This window comes from Macrobrachium nipponense, chromosome 27 (genome assembly GCF_015104395.2).
Source record: "Macrobrachium nipponense isolate FS-2020 chromosome 27, ASM1510439v2, whole genome shotgun sequence".
Lineage (NCBI taxonomy): Eukaryota > Metazoa > Arthropoda > Malacostraca > Decapoda > Palaemonidae > Macrobrachium > Macrobrachium nipponense.
Window position 1 is genome coordinate 19342771 of NC_087216.1, and position 24986 is coordinate 19367756.

General features: G+C 40.1%; 1 protein-coding gene and 1 long non-coding RNA gene across 3 annotated transcripts in view; both read right to left on the reverse strand.

The window, feature by feature from the left end:
- LOC135200887 (uncharacterized) overlaps positions 1 to 24316 on the reverse strand; it is a 32721-nt gene extending 8405 nt beyond the window's left edge. The window contains exons 1-3 of one of the 2 annotated variants that reach the window (XR_010311388.1): positions 24181 to 24316; positions 20523 to 20686; positions 876 to 1028 (exon numbers count right to left, since the gene is read on the reverse strand). This is a non-coding gene — a long non-coding RNA (uncharacterized LOC135200887). The remainder of the gene's footprint in view (positions 1 to 875; positions 1029 to 20522; positions 20687 to 24180) is intronic. The other variant, XR_010311387.1, reaches the window with a different exon arrangement.
- On the reverse strand, positions 16213 to 20516 carry LOC135200884 (DNA excision repair protein ERCC-5 homolog). The gene is given in 4 exon segments (XM_064229607.1): positions 16213 to 19448; positions 19451 to 19915; positions 19918 to 19958; positions 19961 to 20516. Coding segments are annotated over 4 exon segments (4080 nt in total). The 5' UTR covers positions 20379 to 20516; the 3' UTR covers positions 16213 to 16292.
- Positions 24317 to 24986: the final 670 nt, after the last annotated feature.

Below are 24986 nucleotides of genomic sequence, written 5' to 3' on the forward strand. Positions count from 1 at the left end.
CTTGCAAGTTATTCAGATGATACACTCTTCATATAATCATTCTTTAGCAGTTTCATTTTGCAGCTCCATCATTTCTCTCTTCTGATCTTTTATATATTTTTGTCATTTTTCATCATGATTTGTTTTTACTCAGCCACTCTTCTACCACAAAAACATTCTCTTCTTACCTTTACTTGGATGAGATTCTAATTTTATTTCTACTTAATTTTCTACCTGCCTCTTGGCCTTCATCTTCTTCCCCTTTTATGCCTACCTATCTTCTTTGCTTTCAAAGTAAAAATTGTTGTCACTATTAAATTCATAAAGAAAATACTTTTGAAAAATATTTCAAAAAATAACATTAAAACTAAATGCATCCATAACATCCCTTCATGACATGGATAATCTTAGTCTAAGAAAAGGAACCGGTGTACGATGATAAAACAATACGAGTATGATTATGAATTATCAAAAGTTTCATACCTTGATATATCCTTCAGGCTGTTGGATAATTTTCAAGAAAGACCCTTCGATTCTATTACCTGCAGTTAATTTATAATTCTTCAAATGGTAGAACTTTAGCAAATCAACCAGTTGAATGCTTTTTAAACAGAAATGTTCACATTCATAAACTTCTGAAACAGTGAAACATATAGCTAAAAAATTTAATGAGTGCAATAATCTCTGCTTGAGCTAAAAAATATAACCTACAAACCAAAAGTATTTGTCTTGCTAACTTTCCTACACTTCACTAAAAACCCACCACTGATTTTTTAAACATGCAACAGTGTAAAAAATTGATGTAATGAGAACATACGTATAAGAATTTTGCTCCTATTAATTTTGACCTAAAAAAATGTCAATTTCCTCAGGTTTTCTTCATGATAAACACTTACCAGCTTAAAGAGGCTGAATTCTGATGAATGTTTCTCTTCCACTGGACTATATTTGCCATTGCCATTTCTCTCTGCAGTACAAAGTATACCATCATACCAAATGTGGATGCTGATACCATCATCGTGCAAATAAGGACTCCCACACATCATCCTCTGATGAGTAGCATATTGATTGTATGTCAAATTAAGGAATCACCTCATAGCATGTTTCTTCTGTTGAAGATGCACGTCTCCTGGGGAGTACAATGACTTCTCCCCAGTCTACAATGCAATTACTTTGACAATGGAAAAGTATAGTAAAAAGGTTTAAAACAATTACGGTTTATATCTCAGTGAAGGAAATGAAAAAAATTGTTAAAACCATTAACACCCCATAAGATACCAACCACCTTCAGTGGATGCTTGACAAATTTGAACAACAGAATGGTTATTGGCATGAACAGTATATGTCTAGATACTGCATACTGCATATAAAATATAAAATGCTATCCCATAAATTCAGTCAATGATTGCTGAAGAAGATTTGGCTATTTATCCCATAGTTAGGAAATTCACTGACAACATTTTGCAGTACTGGGGAGACCATGATTCTTTTACCAATGAAATGTTTTGGTAACAATTTATACAAGCTACTGATGAATAGTAAGATATTAGTTAAGTAATTCAAAGGGATGGGATAAAAGAATATTCATCAAGTAGCAATACAAGGGAGAAACAAGTCTTATTGAGATAATGTAATTCTATGAGGAAAGCCTGAATCTGCCAAACAACCAAGTAACAAAAGAAGGTATCATACGGAAAAATCTCAAGTTGTATACCTTTTACCAGTTATCCTATACTATTAAAAGGACAAGGACAACCAAAATAATTTACTCCAAAACGTAACTGATGAGGAGTAAGCATCATGGAAAGTGACAGGTACAGAATTAAGAGTAATTCACCATAAAGCAAAATATGAAATTCGGAATAACTACACAAACCCAATGACACACGAGATACACTTTTTGAGGGAAGAATGTGGAGTTTTCATCATCCATGGCTATTCTAAAGATGACCAAGGTAAAACCTAGAAATGGAAAGCATGAAATTTAAAACTAGAGGATAACTACAGCTCTGTATAATGGATAATTTGAGCATACAGGCACAAACTTCTGGACTTAAAAACCTCTCTATCTTCTGTGATATCCATACTGCTGTTTTGGGTGGCTGCAATAAAGAGGTTTGATTCTTTTCAATGGTTCAGCCTCTGTCACGACAGGATGGTTAAGGAAAGGGCATCTAAAAAGTGTTTCCTAGTACATGAACTACAAAGACTGAAGTACAAGAGATTCTGATACGTGATAGCCATGCCACAACAAACTGTGATGAGTCCTGGACTCTGCATGCTTTTATATAGGTTTATAATCATCCATAGAATTTGGAAGAGGAACACTTCCAAACACATTTCAAGAAATCTAAGTACAAAAAAATATACTAGTCAGCAAGCAACTATCTGAACTGTTAGTTTTTCTGTTCTGGTTAAAACACAGAGGTAAGGCATGGAAGGGACTAGAAAATTTATGGGTAGAGATATCAGGAGAAATGGTATTGGAACATTCATCTCCATACCATAGTACTCAGAAAATTCTGAATTACTGTACATTGAAAACTTTTCACTGAACAATATTTTCAAAAGGAAAAAGTTAATAAGTTCTTCATAGAGCACTGGATACTCTAATATTTGCTTCCATATGCTAAACAAGAATGTCCTTGTAACAATAAATTTCATCTTTTTACCCTCTTGACTACCTGACTTTTCACCTTGCACATAATGGTGGGAGGATTACAGCCACCAAAGGAAGCTCACGATACAACGTAATGAGATTCACCTTGAAACTTTTATTTTGTGTTGCCAAGAGAACCCTTCTTTTTTAACTGTGAAATAATAATTGTAATCATCAGATTACTTTGAAAAATCACAATTTGTCAAAAATTGTATTTTTCCTAACTATACAAACCTGAGGTCCTTTAACAATAGGAAGGTAATCAGCGCCAAGCTGGACCGGTCGTAAGCTTAGAACGAGGGGTTCGATAGTCAACTACTTGTCCGGTAGTTGGTGTTTGCTTCTCACCTCGGTGGTCGCGAGTTCGATTCTCGGCCATTCCATTGAGGAGTGAGAGATGTGTATTTCTGGTGATAGAAGTTCACTCTCGACAGGTTCAGAAGTCATGTAAAGCCGTTGGTCCCGTTGCTGAATAACCACTGGTTCCATGCAACGTAAAAACACCATACAAACAAAAGCAGGTCCGGGTACCAAACGACAGCCTGGGGCCATTTGGGTGCCACCAGAATCATCCGAAGATTCGAGGTGACCAGCACCCTGCTGATCACCTTGCAAATCAGACAGAACGGGGGAAAGGCGTATACGAAGAGGTTGTCCCACAGATTTTGAAGAGCGTCCTCTGCAGCTGCCCATGGGTCTGGCACAACTGAGTAGAAAACCTGGAGTTTCCTGTTGTGCCGGATGGTGAACAGATCCACGACTAGAGGCCCCCACAGGTTGAAGAGCCTTTCCGCCACGTCTGGGTGAAGGGACCACTCGGTCCCTATCACCTGATCCTGACGGCTGAGCTTGTCTGCCACTACGTTCCTCTTCCCAGGAATGTAGCGAGCTGACAGCTCCACTGAGTGAGCCACGGCCCACTCGTGCACCTCCAACGTCAACCGGTGTAGCGGAAGGGACACTAGGCCCCCTGTTTGTTGACGTAAGCCACTACCGTGGTGTTGTCGCTCATCAACACCACTGAGTGTCCCATCAAACGTTCCTGGAACTCTTGGACAGCGAGAAACGCTACCTTGAGGTCCAGGACGTTGATGTGAAGGTGCTTGTCATGATGATCCCACACACCCACAGCCAGCAACTCCTCCAGGTGTGCGCCCCATCCTTCGATTGACGCGTCTGAAAACAGCAACATCTCCGGGTTGGGAGTGCGAAGAGGCACTCCTCTTACGAGGTTCATGTCATCCAGCCATCAGGCTAGGTCCTGGCTCACCTGCATGAGGGATATGGGAAAGTAAGGTAGATCTCTTGCCTGTAACCAACTCTCCTTTAGCCTCCACTGAAGAGACCGCAGGTGAAGATGCCCGTGAGGGACTAACTTCTCGAGAGACGACAGGTGACCGATCACGACCTGCCATTGCTGAGCTGGCTTTTCCCGTAGAGACAGGAACCGTCCGGCTGCCTCCCTGAACCCGCTGATCCATGAGTCTGCGGGGAAGACTCGCCCTGCTACCGTATCAATCAGCATGCCCAGATACTTCATCCTCTGCTTGGGCTCGAGATCTGACTTCTCGAAGTTTACCATGATCCTGAGATCGTGGCAGAACTTGAGGAGTCGACCCCTGTCCTGTAGCAACTGCAAACGGGAGCTCACCAGGACCAGCCAATCATCGAGATACCTCAGAAGACGTATCCCTACCGAATGGGCCCAAGCCGACACCAGAGTGAACACTCGCGTGAACACCTGTGGGGCAGTGGAAAGACCGAAACAAAGTGCCCTGAACTGGTACACCGTCCCATCAAAGATGAAGCAGAGGTACTTCCTGGAGGACTGGTGGATGGGTATCTGGAAATACACATCCTTCAGGTCCACCGAAAGCATGAAGTCGTTCTACCTGATGGACTCGAGCACTGAGCGTGTCGTTTCCTTCGTGAACCGAGTCTGGCGAACGAATCAGTTTAAGCTTGGCGCTGATTACCTTCCTATTGTTAAAGGACCGAGGGTTTGTATTACATATCAGAACAAATAACAAACTGGATTATCAACATACAGTATTAACAACCTTCCAGAAACAAAACTGACTTTCACAAAAGCATGACCTATTTTAGAAGAAGGTGGCCCCTCTTAATGATCTTATTATGTGGATCATAATGAAGATGAACAGCATGAAGCATCTTGTGCTCTCCCATACCCAAAAAAGCAGGAACTAGCAAGTGTACTATCACAAGATTCTCTCTACTTTAAATGGGTCTCAGTGGGTGTAGAGACAAACATCTAGTTGTATTGGTTACTCCAGTCGATAACATACCTCATTAATTCCCACTCATGGAAGGTGAAATGGTCACCAGACCAAAAAGATTATCATCAATGACAAATTCTTGGAGAAGTTACCCATAAGGTTTTATATGATTCCCTCGAAAAGTTTTGTAGCCCCACCAGCAAGCTTCCAGTGAGGAGTCTCAAGGATCCTTGAGGCATATGAAGACTGCAACTTTCTGTCATTTGACAAGATACCCTAGGCCCTTCTCATGCTGGAGAACAAGATGACCAAATGACAAAATGGCTTTGAAGGCTGTTACAAGATCTTGTGAAACAATGGACTTTTCACAGCATTCTATATACAAACCACAATATGTTCAATATTTATTTTCTATGCTTAGGCCAAAAATTACAATTGAAACATTTTCCTAAAATGTTTGCACATATTCATAGGATATAAATACATCATCTTGAAAAAATACTTTATTTACAGTAAAAATGGATTTGTACTTTCGAAAAATAGTCTAACTACAAGAAAATAGACAAAACATGTTCTACCTGACAAAGTCGTACTTTGGTGCACTGGCAGATGAACTTATACTACGATGAAGAGCTTACATGCAGTTCTAGACTGCCTTATGATTCACCTGACGAGTTTGCTCTCGAATGAACTTCAAGTTAGAACAAGGTATGGCTGAGGAAACTGGACACCTAGACAGAAAGTTACTAAAGGGGAAAAAATTCAAAGTGAAAGATAGATATCAACTTTAAAAAATGCAAATAAACATACTTACATATACGTACAATCATTTTATACAATTTTTCTTTGCTTCCAACAAATGACAATTAAGCCACATATTCACAGAAATCATCACATGAAAAAGCCAAAACTTGGATTGAGCACATTTATTTTATGCAAAACATACAGAAAGGTAAGAACCAGCTAAAACTACACCTGGCCACTCCTACTCATTGAAACAAGTGCACCAGTCACTCCAATAGTCTCTCTCTGCTGATACTTGTATCCGTTAGTTTGATAAGGATGGCTAGAAGTGAAAATCACTTCTAGTACTTAAGTTTTACTTAAGTACTAGAAGTGATTTTCTAATACTAAAAACAAACTATTGCCACTGTAACATAGCTGCTTTTCTTCAGTTTTGTCATAATGAAGCTATAGTTGTTTGATTCTTGGTTAAGCAAAATTCCTTGATTTCATTTTTCAGAGTAACCTCTTGGGAATAATAGTTCTTCTGACTCATTATTCCCTTTACTACAGTGGACCCCCCGTATTCGCGTTCTCCAGATTCGCGGACACACACATTCGCGGATTTCTCTCGGGAACGTTTCCCTGGAAAATTCGTGCATTCGCGGTATTTTTCTATGGTAAATATCCACAAATTCCTGGTTTTTTTGATGAATTTCATCATAAAATGCACTTTTTGTGATAAAACTATTAAAAAAACCATGTATGAAAATTATTAGTGGGTTTTTCTTGAGTTTTAACTAACAAAATAGGCTGTTTTTAGCATTTTTATAGGGGTTCCAAACATTCGCGGGTTCTAACTATTCACAGGGGGGTCTGGTACGCATCCCCCGCGAATACGGGGGGACCACTGTATATACCTTTTGCTTACTATATCAACAATACTTGCACTAGGGTCCTTGTAGATCAAATAAGAGTCCAGATCAGACTCCTGAACAACTCCTACAGGAAATAGTATGAGCTGCTAATAGTTCACTCTCGTTATTAATGCTACCAATTAAACAAATTTGTCAACTGTCAGAATGAAGTGAAACATTTTTTGTTTACCCTTTTCATCCGCTCGGCAATGGTCATTTGCAACTAATATGACACTTTTTTCACACCCCACATATCTCCACCTCATTCTTAATCTACAAGTACTAAAAAGCTCATTGGAAACTGTAATATGAGACCAATGTTAAGTTCTTCAGTTATGTTAATTTACATTAGCTACTGCAGCCTAATACATGGGCTATTTACAAAGCCAAAATGGGAATGAGAAATCCAACAGTTCAATTAGGATACAAATTCATATGGAATAAGCCAAAAAGTCTTGACTTTCTCAACAAACAGCCACAAAAGAGAATGGTCATGCATGACATGAACAAACAAAATAAAGAAAGGCTGAGACTAGTACAACTACAAATAAAAATAAGAAAATAAAAAATAAAATAATGAATAAGCAAATAATCACATTTGAATAAACAGCAATTAACAATTGTCACAAAAATAAAGCAAAATAGCACAGCACTTTGGGATTAAATCACAATCATATGCATAGTAAGACTTCTGATATCTTGGTGACACACAATACGTACTCTGAAACATGACCTGAGAGTGAAGCAGAGTTGCAATCATCTAGATGAATTTAAAAGCAACTGATGAACTAGTGGTATAAACAGTCTCTTTAGTCAACATGGGAAACAATCATGACATGTAACATTTGTTCTTCTGTGAGCAGCAAAAATCACAGAAATTTACAAAGAAAGTATGGGAGATCTGAACACAGGCAACTAAAAATACTGAGTCATAACTGGATAACACATTAAAAGCTCAAGATTAAGAGAGGGAGAGAGGCAATCAGCAAAGTGGCAGAAAGCAAACTAGTCGGAGAATCCCTTAAAACCATTGAGGAGAGAGCATAGATGAGGACTTGGGCCTGATAGAAATTCAAGTATGTTGCACAGTAGTATAGAGTAGTGAGTACATCATATTGGATGCTAAGCTCCTATGCAGTATGACATCTTGGTGATAGGTTAACAATGATGATGGTCAGAAAATTATGTTCCACATTATGTGCCCTTAACAAACCCCACATTATAAAACTTCATTAACACTAAGTGCCAGGACACAGTGTTGCCACACAAATGGAACATCAAAGCTTGCATCACAGCAAGGTAACAGTTCACCACTGTATCAAGCCAGGAAGAATCAAGAGGCTGAGTGTCACCACTCAAGTGCATCAACAAGGACCTAATGAAAGTAACAATTACAGCATACAACAACAGCTCTTTTTATTCTTTAATTTCCTTTTATATCACAAGAGGAGACAAACATATGAAAATGATAAATAAGGTTTTCCTACTTGTTTGTAAAATGCAGGGACAAGACGGCTAAACTCAGGAAATCAGAACCACCAACTGAAGTCCATTACAAATTCTATAGTTGGTCTAGAGATTAGCCAGAACTAAAATACAAGGGACTGCAAAGCTCAACAGAGAAAACTTATTTGTCTCTACTTGTGACAGAAGCTACCCTGCTGCCTTGCCCTTCACATAGACCAACACACCTACACCCTTGCTGAAAGATATAAGCTATCTGGTCACCATCTGTAAGTTTCAATCTAGCAAGAAACTTCCATTATCACCTGCAATGTCTGCATTGGATAAATACATTATGCTACTCACTGAGCAGTGCATCAGTACCCCGATTCAAAGGAGTATCACAGAATTTTGAATAGAATATGGTTCCAGAAGAAAGCTGCCATGTTCTTGCAGTTTAATTTATTAAACACATTTAGGTTCTCCATTACTTCGTTTATTGTACACATTTACTATTCTATTCATTAGGTTTCCCTTGTCTCGTACTTAATTAGGATTCTTGGATTTTTTTCCAAGTATGGACATACTTTTTGTGGAAACTCACCCAAAAAATGAATGGATTTACAGATTTTTTTCCATGAGAATGTCTATACAAACACAAACACAATGAATAAGAGAATAATGGCTGAGGAGTTAGGGACTTACAGCAATGAACCACCAAATTATAACTGACAAATTAAAAAATAATATTCGAAACTGTTATTATGATTACAAATACGTAGTACCTGTTAAACTTCAGAAATCTAGCTTTGTTGGCAATTGCAGTCAAAAGCCAAAATTGACAGGAGCAAACTAGCAGCCAAACCTTAAACAAGAATTTTTTCAACTTAGCTGTTTGTTTCTAACCTTACTAGTAAATAGTTAAGGCACATCTTTTTCAGTAAAATCATGTAATATCCTTTTGATTTATATATCCATACTTCTGCTATTTTCAACAGTTTATATGTTTACTCATAACAAGCCATAAAACAAAAAGCTGGTCATTACACTACATGTCATGACTCTGTAGCCAATGTTTCAACTTTTCAATTAGCATTAGTTGGCCTTGCCACAAATGCAAATCTCTTGTGATTTACTTATAAACTATCTTTTTTTCGATATACCCTGGTCTATTACATTACATAAATGTTGACACAGAAAAGTCTGACATGCATATTTAGAATGAAAGATGCCACAATGAAATATCCAAAGCGTTTCATTGAATACTTCCCAGTTCCTTTCATAATCCAAATTCATGAAAAATAATAATTTCAGGAATATTATTCTCATTTGATCCAAGGATCAACAGTTGTCTATGCATTAGCAATGCGGAGAGAGAACAGACTTTCACCATAACAAAAAATCATAAAGCAAAATGCTTTCCATGAAAAAATAAATTTCAATTCAAGTGATTTAAATATCCCTCACTCACAGTTTCAACTTTCTCAAATTATAAGAGGTATTAATCAACAAGAAATGCTCTCTTACATCCATGCTTGTGAGCTCACCATCAGAAACAAGCTAACTATATTTTTGGTTGTAACAACCCATCAATACTGTCTGTGCCATATGCGTCTTACATCAAGCAATATAGTTCACTTTGAGCAAGTTATATAAAATTATGTTTATCACAAAACATTTGCTTTTGTCAGGAATTCCCCAAACATGATGCATCACTGGAATCATGATGCTTGAGAGCTGCATGATACAATTTAATGTTACCATCATTTGAAAATGATATTGTTATGTTACAATAAAGTTTCATACATACTTACCTGGCAGATATATACATAGCTAAGACTCCGTCGTCCCCGACAGAAATTCAAATTTCGCGCCACTCGCTACAGGTAGGTCAGGTGATCTACCGACCTGCCCTGGGTGGCAGGACTAGGAACCATCCCCGTTTTCTATCATATTTCTCTCTCCACCTGTCTCCCGCGGGGAGGCTGGGTGGGCCTTTAATTGTATATATCTGCCAGGTAAGTATGTATGAAACTTTATTGTAACATAACAATATCATTTTTCATACAATCAACTTACCTGTCAGATATATACATAGCTGATTGGCACCCTTCGGTGGAGGGTAAGAGACAGCTACTATATGGAATAGACAGGTAAACAACATATGTTGTAGGTATAAATAAAACCTTGGTTCCTACCTGATAGGTGGTAGACTTGGTGGGTGTTTGCCCAGTATGTCTGCATCACTCAGAAACTTTAGCGAGATATGTGATCTATGGCCAAGAGTTCTTGTGGGTCTGCCGATGGGGTCTTACCCACTTACTCAGCAGAGCCTAAAAGGACTTTGTCAATGGGTGCTGATCCACTTATATGACAATACACCTTATGAAGGAGCACACAACCAATCCCGACCACCTGATCCTAACCATGTGTTAGAACTAAGGATTGTTACGAGTTATCCCCGAACTCGTCACAACAACCGTAACTCAAAAACCACTACGCACACATACATAATTTTTCAAAAAAATTATACTCAACTAATTGGATATGACGAGAATTCTCTTATGAACAACATAGACGGCCGCCCGTGCGAGCCTGAATCCTCCATTGTTCGAAGAGATTCTCGACCATATCCAAACAGAAGAGCAGTATATACATTCTAAGGATTGGTGTCGGCTCCCGTACCCAGAATCGTATCTGCCGATACGATAGGACTAGAGAAAAGCACTTCTCATACGTCACACGCACGTCTTTCAAGTAATGAGATGCAAATACCGAGTTGCATCTCCAATATGTCGTATCTAATATGTTTTTAAGTGACATATTCTTATAAAACGAGAGAGACGTCGCAACCGCTCGTAACTTCATGAGCTTTTACTCTCAGAAGTTGTAATTGTTCGTCCGGACAGACCTTGTGAGCGTCCGTAATGACGTTCCTTACAAAGAACGCTAGAGCGTTCTTTGACATCAGTCTTGTGGGGTCTTTGACCGCGCACCAAAGACCTTGTCTAGAGCCTCCCAACTGACGTTTCCTCTGAAGATAGAACTTCAGAGCTCTAACAGGGCATAGAGACCTCTCTGCTTCTCTGCCTACGAGACTAGACATTCCTTTGATTTCAGAATGACCTAGGCCAGGGATTCGTGGGATTCTCGTTTTTCGCTAAAAACAGAGTTTTAAACGAGCAAATCGCCGAGTCTTCCTTGAATCCTACTTATCCTGCAGAGCTTGTAACTCACTAATTCTTTTTGCCGTTGCTAACGATAAAAGAAATAGGCATTTTCTAGTTACGTCTCTAAATGAGGCCTGATGAGGAGGTTCAAATCTATCCGAAGACAGATATTTGAGGACTACGTCCAAATTCCAGTTCGGAGGTACTGGCTCTTTAGACTTTGACGTCTCAAAAGATCTTATGAGATCGTGGAGATCTTTGTTATTTGCCAGATCTAAACCTCTGTTCCTGAATACAGCCGAGAGCATACTCCTGTATCCCTTTATTGTGGATACGGCTAGATGCGATTTTACTCTCAGGAATAGCAAGAAATCAGCAATTTCCGCTATAGAGGTAGAGGAGGAGGACAACTTCTTGGCTCTACACCACCTTCTAAAGACCTCCCACTTCGACTGGTATACTTTCGAAGTGGAGGTTCTGCGAGCTCTCGCGATCGCGCTTGCCACTTCGCGAGAAAAGCCTCTCGCTCTGACAAGTCTTTCGATAGTCGAAAGGCAGTCAGAGCGAGAGCGGGGAGGTTTTGATGGTACTCTTGAAGTGTGGTTGTTTGAGAAGATCCGTCCTTCCTGGTAGGGATCTTGGAAAGTCTACGATCCACTCTACCACCTCCGTGAACCATTCCTGGGCCGGCCAAAAGGGGGCTATTAAAGTCATCCTCGTCTCTTTTGACGCCACAAACTTTTTCAATACTAACCCCAGGATTTTGAATGGGGGAAAAGCGTACACGTCCACTCGAGACCAGTTTAGCAGGAAGGCGTCTACCATAATTGCTCTTGGGTCTTCCACGACCGAGCAAAACACTGGGAGCCTTTTTGAAATGTATGTTGCGAATAGATCCACGTGAGGAGTTCCCCACAGAGACCAGAGATCGCGACATACTTCCTCGTGCAGAGTCCATTCCTGTATGAAGGACCTGGTTCCTCCTGCTGAGCCTGTCCGCCCTCACATTCCTTACTCCCTGTACGAACCTTGTCAGCAGGGAGATGTTCCTGTGAGACGTCCAAAGTAATAGGTCCCTCGTGAGTTCGTAAAGGAACGAGGAGTGAGTCCCTCCCTGTTTCCGAATGTAGGCAAGTGCGGTGGTGTTGTCCACGTTTACTTGTACTACCTTGTCTCTCACCAGAGTTCTAGGCTCTTCAAAGCCAGGTGAACGGCGAAGAGCTCTTTGCAATTTATGTGCCAGGACACCTGTGCTGGTTCCCAGGTGCCTGACACTTCCTCTGAGCCTAATGTCGCTCCCAACCCAACCCGTCTACCGACGTCGGAGAACAACACTAGGTCTGGGTTCTTTGATCTTAGAGAGACCCCTTTGTTCTCTTCCAGAGGCAGCAACCACCACTGTAGGTGTGCCTTTACCTCCACTGGAATGGGGAAAACGTCCGACAGTTGTCCGTTTTTCCTCCAGCTCCAAGACTTCTTGAGGAAGAATTGAAGTGGACGGATATGAAGTCTTCCGAGAGGGAAGAATTGTTCCAGCGAGGAAAGCGTCCCCAGAAGGCTCAACCATTCCCTCACTGACGTTTGCTGTTTCTCTAAGAAGAGAGAGATTATCCTCAAACCTTTTTCGGTTCTCTCTTGCGAAGGAAAAACTCGAAAACCCCGAGAATCCATCCGAATCCCCAGATAGACTAGGTCTTGTCTGGGGGTCATCTGAGACTTCTCGAGGTTCACAAGCAATCCCAACGCCTTGGTCAAATCTAGAGTTAACTTTAGGTCCTCCAAACACTGTCTCTCCGATCTGGCCCTGATGAGCCAGTCGTCTAGGTACATCGAGACATTCACTCCTTTGAGATGAAGAAATCTCGCCACATTCCTCATCAGGCTTGTGAAGACCTGAGGAGCTGTGGACAGGCCGAAACACAAGGCTCTGAACTGAAAGATCCTTCCCCCCGTCATGAAACGGAGGTACTTCTTCGATGAAGGGTGGATCGGGACGTGAAAGTAGGCGTCTTGGAGATCTAGAGACACCATCCAATCTCCTTGTCGTAATGACGCTAGACTGAAGCAGAAGTCTCCATGGAGAACTTCTCCTTCTGAACAAATTTGTTCAGAGCGCTGACGTCTAGTACTGGTCTCCAGCCTCCCGAGGCTTTCGCCACTAGAAAAAAGGCGATTGTAAAACCCCGGGGAGTTTTGATCCAGTACTAGTTCTACTGCACTCTTGTCCCACATTTGTTTCCACCATTGATCGAAGAGTATCCTCAGCACAGGATCCTTGTACTTGGCTGATAGTTCCCTTGGTATAGACGTTAGGGGCGGAGTATTCAGGAAAGGGATACGATATCCCTTCCATTAAGATCTTTAGTGAAGACGCGTCTGCGTCTATCAGTGTCCAGGCTTCCACGAATTCCTGGAGCCTGGCACCTACTGGTGTTTGGAGGAGAAATGTTTCATTTGCCCTTTTTAAAGGGACGAAAGGCGGACCTACTCTTCTCTCTGGAGCCTTCCTTCTTGCGGGAGGTCTGGAGATCGGACCACCTCGAAAGGGCTGCCTAGAAGTGCTAGGTTCTTTCTTGTCCGACACTAAAGCGAGGTTTCTTCTTCCTAGCTGACTGCGTCAGAAGATCCTGTGTCGCTTCTCAGTTAAAGAGTGAGCTACGTCCTTCACTAACTTAGAAGGAAACAATAGTCCGAAAGAGGAGCATATAGCAGAGCTGCCCTCTGCGCATGCGAGACTGCCTTTGTTAAGAAGGCGCCACACACTGTCCTTTTCTTCAAAAGACCTGCTCCAAATAATGCAGAGAACTCCAAAGATCCATCCTGTACTGCTTTGTCGATGCACGACAAAATGCATAACAGGGCTTCAGGTTCGATTCCCTGCGAATCGTGAGCTTTCTTGGACATCACCCCAAGGGACCAATCTAAGAAGTTGAATACTTCCAATACATGGAAAAGTCCCTTGAGGAGATGATCCAGTTCCGAAATACTCCAAGTTATGCGGGCAGAATTAAGACTAGGACGCCTTGAAGCGTCAACTAACGTTGAAAAGTCTGCCTCTGTAGTAGAAGGGAGAGCGATACCCATATCCCCCCCTCCCCCGTCTTGTACCATATGCCTCTTTTCCCAGCTAACCTTGCTGGTAGGCATGCAAAATACTGTCCTGGTTAAGTCTTTCTTCGACTTCATCCAGGCGTCTAAGGCGTGTAAAGCCCGCTTCATCGAGATGGTGGGCTTCATCTTCAGAAAAGACGAAGTCTTCTTCGCCTTCGCACTCGAAAAGAGCGAGCGCGGAGAAGGAGGAGCAGCCGGAGTCAACTCGTCTCCGTATTCCTCCAGAAGCATGGTTGTCAACACCTTATAGTTGGACAAGCCCTCTCTTCCAAGATCGTCATCCTCCGAGTTTCGTTCGAACTCGTGATAATCCTGAGTTTCTGTTCTCCTTTCAGAATGTTCCTCTTCTGGGGGAGACAAACTCCTGATCGGAGAGGGGCTAAGGGAATGAAAGTCTTTCCTTTTTCCCCTTCTGATCGACTTGGAAGCCGTCACCAACCTGCGGCTTCTCTCGCGCTTTAGAAGGCGTCATGTATGACGCTTCCCGCTCTCCGAGGTTGCATGTATGACGTCTCTTGTTGACGTTTAGAAGACGCTTCGCGTCCGGAAAGACGCTTCGCTTTCTAAGGGCTTCTACTCGGCTCACAATCTTGGACGGAGCGTCACGTCTAAGATCCTCTTGATTTGACGCTTCACTTCTAAAAGACGTCTTCCGAGCAGGTGCGAGAGGACGAGACTTCTTAATAGGAAGCGTCACGTCCTTCCGACGGGGCGCTAAAACTCCCAGAGATGATAGTTTGTTCTTGCACCGCCATAATGATCTTCCTTGACGCTTCTCCTACGTCTAGCGCCTGACGCCCTTCGTCATCACTCGGGGAAGAAGCATGATGGGGTACTTCCTCATAAGCGTCAGGTGACGTTGACGCCACCTTCGCCTTCTTAATAGCAGACGGGGCGTCATCCGAGAAGCGCTCCGGGCTAGAATCGATGTCCTTGCTTCATATGACGCTTCAGCGGTCTCGATAAGTTCGACTCCTTCCACCCTCGTTTAGGTGAGGGGAGAGAGAGGACGACACGTCGCGAAGGACGCTTTTCCTGTAGCGCCCTTGAGCTGGCTGCCATGAAGCAAAGCTAGCTGAAGGGACGTCTGACCGTTGGGGATTACCCCACGACCTCCTTAAGGCTTTCGACTTTCCTTCTCCTCTGGGCATGTGAGCTTGGAAGAGGTCTAGGCCTGGGAGCGCCGCAGGGACGATCAAACGCCCCCTACCCACAACACTGATAGGGTTCACTTCACTAAAATTTTGTTTTCACTATCACTAGCCTTACCTTCGAGTCCGCCATCTTGGACTTCATGTCTCGAATCGTCGCTTTCAGATTGGCGATTTCCGATGCCGAATCCGAAAAGAGACACTCTGAGAATGAGATTTATAGGGAGATTCTCCAGAAGTAGGGTTAGAATTATTATTTAAAGGCTCAATAGGCCTTGAATTCACACCTTTCAGTCTTCTAACTCTATCCCTCTCTAACTTCTTCAAATAAGAAGTCAAAGTCTTCCATTCTTCTGCATTCAAACTCTCGCATTCCTTACAAGTGTTAGTAGCAGAACACTGCACCCCCCTACATTTACGGCATACAGTGTGAGGATCAACCGAAGCTTTCGGTATCCTCACCCTGCAGCCTACATTCACACACATTCTCACACTCACATTAGAATCAGACATCCTGAGAAAAATCCAAAAGAGTTATTCCAAAAACAGTCCACAGTAGCGAATGCCAAAACACGATCCAAATACGTCACCAAAAGTCGAAAAAACGTTTCTTGTTTAATCAAATGTTGAAAAAAAGAATCCAAGTCAGGAGGTAATAACAAACAATGTTTGATACCACCGGCGACAGAGAAAATATGATAGAAAACGGGGATGGTTCCTAGTCCTGCCACCCAGGGCAGGCCGGTAGATCACCTGACCTACCTGTAGCGAGTGGCGCGAAATTTGAATTTCTGTCGGGGACGACGGAGTCTTAGCTATGTATATATCTGACAGGTAAGTTGATTGTATGAAAAGTTAATTTTTCAGTACAGTATTGCAGCCTTGACTTATCTTATACGTATTCATCTTTTCTTTTTTTCTTTCGATGAATTTTTTTTCAGAAGTTCTGCTGCTATTTTCTTTTTATCTTCCATTTTCTGTTTATCAGTTTCCCTCTGACTAATTGTCTGCTTTTTCAAAAGTGCTTCATACATGATTTCCTTTGTCAATTTCCTTGGAGGAACATAATCGTCTTCAACTTCACGTACAGAACGAACAGGACCACTGGATTTTTTCTCCTGACTATCTTCCTTCTTCTTACGACCTCTTCCTTTGGCTTTTGGTTTATTATTGGCATGTACTTCAGGACCACTACTGCCCTCAGAAGGATCTATTAACAGTGTCCTTGAAGGCTTGTTATCAGGAACGTTTTTATCAACTTCTTCCTCCTCTTCTGCATTTTGATCCAAAGATTCTTCCGACTCTTGTACTTTGCGCCTCTTTCCTGGGGGCTTCTTTCTCACCAGATTTCCAGTTCTCTTTAATGATGTGCCTTCCTTAACACTTGGTGGTTCCAATCCTTTTGCTTTTGCTATGGCATCTTGCATCCGTTTACTATGAACTTTATCATCTTTCACTAGCTTGATATTGGTGAAGAATGAGTCAATTCTCATTTGGGTAGTTTTTACTCCAAGCTTCTTCATAACTGGGAGTAGAATTTCATCAGCTTTAGCCCGATTCCACCCAAACTTTTCCATAGTAAAGAGGCGAAGTGCATCTACATTAGGTACTGCCCATGAGAATTTTTCCTTGGAATCATCAACTTCAGGTTCTAAATAAGCTTTGAATATCTGATCTGAAGGAAATGACTCTGGCAGATGTACCTGAGCCATTTTCTGCTTTACTTTTGATAAATAGATTGCAGACACATTCTTATGAGCAACATTCCACCACTTTTTGAAAGCTCGAAGGCAATCAATACCTTCTCCTGGGAATTCTGTTAACAATTCCATTGCTGATACTGCCCCAACCGACTCAATGCCCTCAGTATAATCACTGCCAGTAAGAAGAGCAAGAGTTATCATTTTTTCTCTATTCAAACCTAGATTTGCTTCAATATTATCCATTTTAAAAAATTCAACATGCCTTGTCTGATTGAAGAAATTCTTATAAACTTTCGTACCTCCAAAGAGAAATATATCAGAGTCATCAGTTATGGTTCCGGACGTTAAATTGATAGCATCCAGAAAAGCACACTGAGCTTCTGCTTCCATTGGAGCAACAAGATATGGAATGCCAAAAAGCTGTAATAAGTGCTGGGATTCTCCATACATCTGATCATTCAAATTAGATGAAATTCGTTCTACTTTTTGAGCCTGGGCTACTAAGGCTCTTTGTTCTTCAGCCAGTTCCCCTTCCAAACGTTTTAGCTCATCTTCTGAATATTCAAGTGGCCTTTCAACCTCAATAAATTCTTCTTCCTTTGTTTCATTGACATCTATAGCTTTTCCTTGCAAATTATTTGAAGCTGATTGAGAAATCCCATTTTCTGAAATATTTTCATTCTCTGCACTCAGTTTAAGATCTTGAGTCTCAGCTTCCTGCAGAATTTCCTCACTCTTTGTATCATCACTCTCCAAAACTACTCCATTAACTTGTGAATCACTTGTACGATCACTAATGCTTGCATTCTGCTCCACAGAATCACGATTTTCTGGTGAAACATCCATTTCTACAGTGCTTGATGGTGCATTAGATTTTTTGACAAACAAGTTAGAGTTTTCATTGATCTCCGTACTTCTCAAAAATCTGTCTTCTTCAACACTCCCAATCCCACTCTGTAATGAGCTAATGTTTGGTTCTTGAGCATCAGTTCTGGCAGTGGTCTCTTTCATGTAATCAGCTGTTTTACTTGATGGTTTACCTAGGCCAGGAATATTTTCAGTACTGATATACTCACTTTTCTTTAAGGCATTATTTTCCTTGGGTGTTCTACTGTTATTAATATTTTCCGTTTCTGAGTCACTATCTCCACTGGAACTCATCATCTCCACATCCTCTACTTCAGCTTCATTATCATAATTAGATGGAATGATATCAGGGCTACAACTTCTTTCAGGCACTTTTGAAGTCTCTTTTCTTTTAAACATTTCTGAGTCACTATCATCACTAGAATTCATGAATTCCACATCAGAATTTCTTTCTTTCCTCTCTTCTTTATTTGCTGCTGGAAAGTCTTCAATTTTTTTTACATTCCCTGGATTCTGAGTTACTCCTTGAACACAGGTCTCATTTAAAATGTGAGAGCTGCCATCATTCCCAGATTGCAGATTTCTTTTTAAAACAGATGCTTTGGAAGCTGCGGCAGCAGTTACCTGCTTATTTTGAACATCACTGTATCTTGACAATTTTCTTGTTATAGCCTCAAGGTTTGAATGCCTCTTCTTTTCCGAAGGGAGCTTGGTTTGTGAATTAGTAACATTCTCAGGCTTGTTTGAAAAAACATCTGCAAATATATCTTCTTCCATCTTCAAAGGCGCAATATCAAAATCTAATGATATGGAAATACCCTTGGACTTATCACTCACAATCTTCCTGCTATTTTCCTGATTGGCTGCACCCATATTTCGACTATCTACCAGGGCTTTCTTAGGGGAAGTCTTATTGTTACTTGTATGGACAATATCATCTAACTTCTGCTGCATGATCTTGATCCATAAGCTGTTGTTTTTGGTCTCTAAAACTTTTTTAACATTATCTTCAGTCTTTGTTTCATCAATCTTTTCAGGTGCTAAAGTACCTGGGCTGCTGGGTTCAGAGACTTCTATAAAATCACTGTCGTCATCAGACGAATCTGCATCTGGATTAAACACAAAACCTGATGCCTTTCCTGAAGTTGACGGTCCATCTGAACCGGCAGGCATTTCATTATGATGTTCACTGGGATTCCCCTGTTTAATAAGAGCAAGGATCTCTTCCTGCGAGAGACCATCATTGTCTAACAATGAGCCTACAACTTTCAAAAGGGCTTTTCCATCAAAGTCAAGTTTATCTTCACTCTGGTTCTTTTCATCTTTATTCTTTGAATCAGGAAAACTAAAGTAATCATCATCATAGTCGGAATCTGACTCAGAATCTGAAAAACGCTTTGATTTTACAATGCCTTGTTTTTTTTCTAATTCAGTCAAAAAATCCTTTCAAACTCTCCCTCTCCTCTTCATGGAGTTTTTTTCATTTAGAAATCTTGCTTCAAAATGTCTTCTTGGCTATCAGGTTCATTTTGGGTTTCATTTATTTTCTTGATAAAAATGGAATGGGCAGAATCTTCTGAGACAATTCGTTGTGTTAGACTAACATGCTTCTCAAGCTCACCAAACATTTCAGCTTCCATTTCTGCCGACTTCTTTTTCTGCATTTCAGATCGAATATTATCAAGGGTTGACTGAAATTTGTACCTTTTCATTAACCTTTCCATTTGAAACTGAGCAAAATTTTTAGATTCTTGGGGCATTTTATTCAAAGTGTTCCATGAATTTTCTTTACGAGTGTCCTGGAGCTCACTCAAAATTTCATGCTGAGTTTCAAGGGGGAGGGCTTTAAACTCCTCACTTTCAAACTCAAACTGGTGAAGATTTGGGAGCCTGTAACTCTTCATAACTGATCTCTTCTCTTCTGCTGATTTGTTCGGACTTAATGAGGTCCTTTTCCTTCTTCAGGGAGAGGTGGTAATTCAAAAATATCTTTTCGACTTTCTTGGGACGAACAACGTGTGCTGCACTGGGTCCTGGTCCACTCCTACCAAGAGCTTTTCTAACAGCCTGACTTTTCAAGAGATTCGAAAGGAGTCTTTCTCTCACTTGCTTTGCCTTGCTGGCTGCTACTTCCCGTCGAAGCCTCCTGGAAGCAAGAGTCTGTTTTTTCAGGTGTGGGACTCCCCCGTCAAATATAAAGACAGGCCTGATGCGGTAGAAGAGAAGCTTACATATGCGATGGAACAGAGTCAACAAATGGGCATTTGCCACAGCAGAACCACCAGGTCCTCTGAATCCTCGCACTGCTTGGTGGAGCCAAATGGACACATCAACACCTAATATCCTCTGTTCCAATGTTTCCAGAGGTACTGGTACCCCTGAACACTCAACAAGCTTCCACAGCCCTTTAACTCCCATGATTTATTTGTAGTGTCACAGATATAAATTATTAGTGAGTAATTAGCGCATAAAAAAACTTTTATCTTTATGAAAAAAATATCACTACAATAGTAAGAGGAATATTTTATCTACTGAAGTTATACTGTGGTACCAAACACAAACCTTAATTCACTATACTAGTAGCATCACTGTGTACAGTAATTCACTCTGCCCATATGAAAATGCACCTTGTTTCTCTCATCTGCGCCTATTAGGCTGAACATTCTTGAAACATTAGCAGCAACAAAGCTTGAACTGCTGGAGCACAATTCACCATTTATCCACTCCTAGAAATAAGAAAAAGTTTGATAACTGAAAAGGGACTTTGAAATATAAATACTGAGTACATGAGTATTAATGTTCTAATATTAATGTCTATCAATATGAATTGTAAAGGCAGGAAAGACTAATATTCTGTCAGTTAAGGCTATAATATGCATTTAAAGAATTTATGTGCCTATTTTTTAATTTGTTTTTGTTAAACACTCAAGAGCCAAATAATCTTTTTAGTACTGAACATTTAAAAACCTGACAAGAATACTGACAAGCATACCTGAAGTGAATATAAACCAATAACACAAGAAAATAAAATTGACCAACAAAATTAAAAGGACAGTTCCGATAATACCTAGCCATTTTTTTTATTTCATTACATTAGCATGGAACTCCCCTGACAGCCTCCTCTAATTACAATTACGAATCACAACTGTACCTATTTTGAAAAATAATGAAATGGAAAATAAATACTAGTAAGCGTAGGCCCTGAGTTTATTGCACTAAGCTCTGAATACAGTAAGCCTAGGCTAACCGACAGCAATCCTAGCTCCCTTAACAAATAGGGGGAAACACCGCCTTGGATCCATCACTCATCGGGTCAGCACCTTATTCACTCTATATTTAATTGGTGAAACAAGAATACAATTACATCTTTAAGCATATCATTCAAAAGACTAAAGTTTCATCAACATAATGTGATGTATGGAAGCGCCATACGAACAAAAATAAGCATGTGAGGTCTTCGTAATTTATTCGGAATTTATGTTTCAAGGCAGTTTTTAATCCAAATTATTGGCATCAGACCGACTAAGGTGGCCGTTCGTGAACCGTCATCGATACCCACGTCCTTCCCAGCCTTCCCAGCACTCATTTAAACAATATTAGTGTATATATGTAACATTTATTGATCTTACTCAAGATAGCAGTTGCAATCAGCACAATAAAACAACATTTTGTTGTTTATATTAGTGAAAGTATGAAACTTCTTAGTCCCGTGGTCATGGTTTGAACTTAAATTAATTTTTACCTTGCAATCAGTGGTTTATCCTAACTACCATCAAAACTGAAACTCCACAGTGTTTATTTGATTGTAATTATACACATATTGGTCTTAATTCACTCCAAATTGCACTTGAACTACATTGCTGTTCCTGGTTCCTAAGCGCTCACTCCACAAACACAGTTGCGGGGAGCACACGACTACACTGCTTATGAGGTGCAAAGCTTTAATCCCTTAATTTGTTTACCTTACTCATATTTAGTTAACTTTCCTTTGTTTTTCTTTCAAAATGTTTATTTTAATCATGTCTATATCCCTTTTTTTGCAACCAAATTAACCCCCAAAAATTACAGATATTTCTAAAGTAGATACCAGCAAAATAAAGGTAAATGATTGAATATTACTAGAATGTAATAGTTTTAGCTTACGATTGCGTTTTTCGACCATTTCGGTCGAGTCAAAGTTGACCGAAGGTTGAAATTTTGGCACTTATCATTATTTATATGAAAATATTTCAAAACTGATAAAAGCTACAACCATGGGTTGTTTTTTGTTGTACTCTACATGAAATTGTGCACATTTTAATATATAAAACTTTATGTAATGGCTAATTTAAAATGGTGCAAACATTACGACAATCAGACGAAAAAATTTATTATTTTTTTCGGAAGTTACCTCGCGGACGTACGGAATTTTTTTTTTTTTTTTTTATACATTCACCATAAATCAAAATATTTTTCTAGAGACTTCCAATTTGTTGAAAAATAAAGGTAAATGATTGAATATTACTATAATGTAAGAGTTTTAGCTTACAATGTGTTTGTTGACCATTTCGGTCGAGTCAAAGTTGACCAAAGGTTGAAATTTTGGCACTTATTGTTATTTATATGAAAATATTTTCAAAAAACTGATAAAAAGCTACAACCATGGGTTCTTTTTAGTTGTATTCTACATGAAATTGCACACATTTCCATATATAAAACTTTATGTAACGGCTAATTTAAAATGGTGCAAACATTACGACAATCAGACGAAAAAATTTATGATTTTTTCGGAAGAGTTACCGCACGGACGCAAGGAAAAAGTTTTTTTCATAAATCACCCATAAATCGAAAATATTGTGCTAGAGACTTCCAATTTGTTGCAAAATGAAGGTAAATGATTGAATATTACTAGAATATAAGAGTTTTAGCTTACAATTGTGTTTTTCGACCATTTCGGTTGAGTCAAAGTTGACCGAAGGTTGAAATTTTGGCACTTATCGTTATTTATATGAACATATTTCAAAACTGATAAAAGCTACAACCATGAGTTATTTTTAGTTTTATTTAATGAAATTGCGCATATTTTTCATATTATAATAACCTCCATGTAACGGCTCAATATAAAATTGGTGCAAAAAATATGTCAAAGTGACGAAATAATTTCTGAGATGTGTCGCTGATACTTTTTAGTGCGAGAAGAAAGAAATTCACGCATGCGTGCCTGGGTAATGATGGTAAACAAAACAACGCCTTGATCCGTGAGCTCCCAGCACCCCAAGGCGCGTGATTCAAAAGTTTTCGCCTAGTAGGCCTATAATTATTTTTCCGCGAATTTTTAAAAAAACATTTATATATCGATGTACCATACATCCAATCGGCACCCAACAGACAATGTATATCGACGTTTAATACGTCCAATCAGCGTTAAAGGGTTAACAGCATGTTTCCCATATTGGACGCACTACTGACAGCTGCTGTACCTTACTAGCTAACTAAGCTTCAAATCTTCTTTGAATTTCCTTTGGAACTCTTTTCAGGGCCAATTCGGTCGTTCGTGACCTACGGATATACAATTTCTGGAAGTTTGACTCTTCGTAGACGTCTATTGCCTTTTTCAGCTTGTTGAAACCTGAAAATATCTGTTTTCAGCGAAAACTGATGTATTATTACACGGTAAACAAGGATTTGCGCATGCGCAATTCACAGCCGTACCAATATCCTCTATCGCAAGCAGGGATACGGCTGCCGTACCAATATCCAGTTCGTAAAGATTTATAAGGTAGATCTAGGGTAACTAGCTACTTATCGGCGGCGGCCTAGGCTATGGCAGTTGCGATTTTACTCTGCAGTTTTACCTACCTACTGAACAAGAATTTTAAGTTATATTTATTCGGACGACTGTAATGCACCCCCAGGGGCCAGTACTAAACACGGTGAAATACTAGGCTAGGTACATTGGACGCCCCAATCCCTAGTGGAAGTCGTATCCGCAGTTACGTAGAAATACCATTTTTAATATAGTAAATACAAATATGATGCCTTACAGGTCAGTTCTACTAGGTATACACACGCAAACACCATTTGACCCTAGTAGGTACTACCTAGGTAGTACCTATACTAGTAGTAGCTAAAAGGGGGACGAAATTAAGGTAGGCAGCTAACACTGATTATTTGACATCATTGTTAAATACTACATACATAATGCTTATTGTATAATTAATGTGAAAAATTAGCTACTCACCAACGAGCCAGATAATTTTCCGTTAACATGAAACTTTCGGTTTCCTGTCAAAATGGCAGTACTAGCTAGGTAAGGCAAAATTTTCGAGAGGCTTCAACTTTGTAGCGTTACTCAACGATACACAACAAAGTGGTTAGGTAACGTTGACAAAATAGTAATAAGGTAAGGATGATCTCTGTCACGGCTCCTCTAAAGTCTTCTTCACATCAGTTCAACTCTAATTCTTTTTCTTCTATATTTTCCTCGAGGCTTTTAGACGGATTGTGGGCAAGCACATGGCTTGAGATAGGATAGTGTTTTTAAGAGTGTTTAAGTGTTTCGAAAGTGGTTACAAGGGTAGTAGGTAATTTCCAAAAATGGTTAAAGAAAGGATCACTAATAGGCAATAAGGATGAGAATCCCAAGGAAGACATTACCTCTGGTTCGGAAGAAGAAACTCTGCCGGACGATTGTGCGATCTGCGAGAAGCAGGTAACAAAGAATCAGTATGGCATCGCTTGTGATTATTGTGACAGCTGGTTTCACAACGGCTGCGTAAAAGTAAGTAAGGAAGAATATAAATTAGTACAGAAAAATAAAAGCCTCAACTGGTTTTGTGGAAGATGCAATGGAGCTTATAAGAATATGAAAACTGAGAACAGGAAGATGAAGACACTGAGGGATACTTTCGTGCTCAAGATGAGTGCCCTAGAAGAGGTTATAATGAAACATCAGTTGAGGAGTCTAAAGGAAGTGAAAACAAAGAGGCTTAGACACTGAACAGAGAGTAAGAAGTGAGGATTTTAACCCAGTGATTAGAGAAAGAG